The sequence below is a fragment of the Labeo rohita genome, unplaced genomic scaffold (assembly GCF_022985175.1).
Source record: "Labeo rohita strain BAU-BD-2019 unplaced genomic scaffold, IGBB_LRoh.1.0 scaffold_2050, whole genome shotgun sequence".
In the NCBI taxonomy this organism is placed as follows: Eukaryota; Metazoa; Chordata; class Actinopteri; order Cypriniformes; family Cyprinidae; genus Labeo; species Labeo rohita.
In genome coordinates this window covers 9,105-11,102 of record NW_026128276.1, presented here as the reverse complement: position 1 = coordinate 11,102, position 1,998 = coordinate 9,105, and the positions used below count along the sequence as shown (strand labels likewise).

The 1,998-nt window shown below is 42.8% G+C and overlaps 1 protein-coding gene across 1 annotated transcript; it reads right to left on the bottom strand.

Moving 5' to 3' along the window:
• Window positions 1-74: 74 nt before the first annotated feature.
• Window positions 75-939, bottom strand: LOC127159278 (myosin-7-like; the record flags this gene model as incomplete). The annotated part of the gene is made up of 4 exons (XM_051102156.1): window positions 889-939; window positions 571-779; window positions 325-468; window positions 75-231 (listed from the first exon to the last, which is right to left on the bottom strand). Coding segments are annotated over exons 2-4 (502 nt in total), but the record flags the coding sequence as incomplete, so codon positions are not given.
• Between the last annotated feature and the right edge of the window lie 1,059 nt (window positions 940-1,998).

Genomic DNA, 1,998 nt, shown 5'->3' with positions numbered 1-1,998 from the left:
TATGCATAATGTTTGCATAATATTTTAGAATATCAAGTCGTTTAGTTAGAATAAATGTGAAATATGATTCTAACCTGACAGCATGTACTGGTAGGCGTTGTCAGAGATGGAGAAGATGTGAGGAGGAGCTTCAGTCCTCTTCTTTCCTCTGTAGGCTTTGACCACAAAGGAATCGTACACTGGCAGCCACTTGTAGGGGTTGACAGTGACACAGAACAGCCCTGAATAGGTCTGTAATGTGACAAGACAAATGTGATAAGTTCATGACAATTTTACATGCAAGTAATGGTGGAAGATTTATTTAGACTCTCATTCATGACTCACGTAGATCATCCAGGCTGCGTAACGCTCTTTGAGGTTATACAGCACGGCGGGCTCGTGCAGGAAGGTGAACATCGCCATGTCCTCAATTTTATCGAACTTTGGCGGGTTCTGAGGGTGAACGTCGACATCCTTCACAGTTACCGTCTGTGGAAGCAAAAACAAAATGTTTTGACATTCACACTGCAAATCTCTTCTACATTGATGCCATTAGTGTGTATAAACAATCCAGAGATTAGGCCACCTTACCTTTCCGTGTTCAGTGTCAACAGTGACTTTGTCTCCGTCTCTACTGGTGATGGAGGCTTTGACGTACTCAACCTCAGGATCAGGCACAAAGCATTCCTTCTTCATGTCGAAGGGCCGAGTCTGGGCCTCCAGACGCTCCTTCTCTGACTTACGTAGGAAGGGAGCAGCTGACCCAAACTCTGCCATGACAGCGTCAGCCATTCTGAAACCTAGAAGCAAACAGCCTTATAAATATAACAGAAGCACTAACATGTAACTGCAGAACATAGGTGCAGAAATGTATTTCAGTACTGCTTCAGGAGATGCAGAACTTCTCACCTTGTGTTTGTCAAACTCTGTACACTATGACTGCAGAGCTGGTGTTACTCTAAGGATGAGACAAAAGACTCATTAGTGTTTGAGAACAATGATGTGATTCTGATCACAACTTGTAATGGATATATCTTTGGAAGCAGTGTTTGTAGGTCCAGGAGATCTTCCTTGGTCTTGGAGGCTCTTACCTTGGGATGTCCTGTGTGTTGTGTCCCTCCAGAGTTGATGCTACCTTTTTAAAGGGACTCACCGATCCCAAAAAGGTGGTACGTCGTGGATGCCCCACCCTAGTCCCGCTAAATAAACCTTCGAATGATTGGACGGCATAGGATGTTCGCCGGTGGTTGACATATATGGTGAGATGTAACAATAGGCTCTAAGGAGGAAGGACAAAGGAACACCCGTGTTGCTTAAAGATTCATCATCACCATCCTAATTAGGGGCTCCTTTTACGACGTTGTCTCAGGTCAAAAAGAACAACAGATGTCTATTTTGAGTCCCTTCCTTGTTGAGCACGACACCTCTTGACATCTGAGAAATGTGAACCTGTCATGGTATGTTACAAGAATTTGTGTTGTCCTGTTCAGTCAACCCACTGTTGTTTTTTTTTCTCAGAAAGAAGAGTTAACGTGATGCATCCAATTAGTATTAAAGCTTAATGCACTGGGGGAGATTTTAAAAGTTTGTTCAATTGGTGACTACTTAAGGAAGCTATGTTCTTATATAAGATGTTAATCAGTTACACTTATCTAAAGTACCACTGTCAGCTCAAGACTAGTCATAATCACCCTTTTGTCATCCCTCTGCACACTTTGTGTGAGATATCGGATTGAACTTTTGCACACTTTGTAGATGTTCCAATGTCACTGTTTGAGACAGTCATATTATCTAAGGCCTAAAAGAAAACGTGACAAATAATTGAAGTCTGTCTATAGATGCAGTCGATGGACAGCCAACAGCTGGTCTTTTGTGCTGTAATGCAAGGTCAGTATAGGCCCACAGCTCAATTGTCATGGCTTGTACCGCTGGACCTCAACCTCTTGCACTTCTTGTTGACGCCCTATTGTTTTTCCTGTATCCTTGAGGACAAAGATAACCATGCTGCATTTTTCTCAG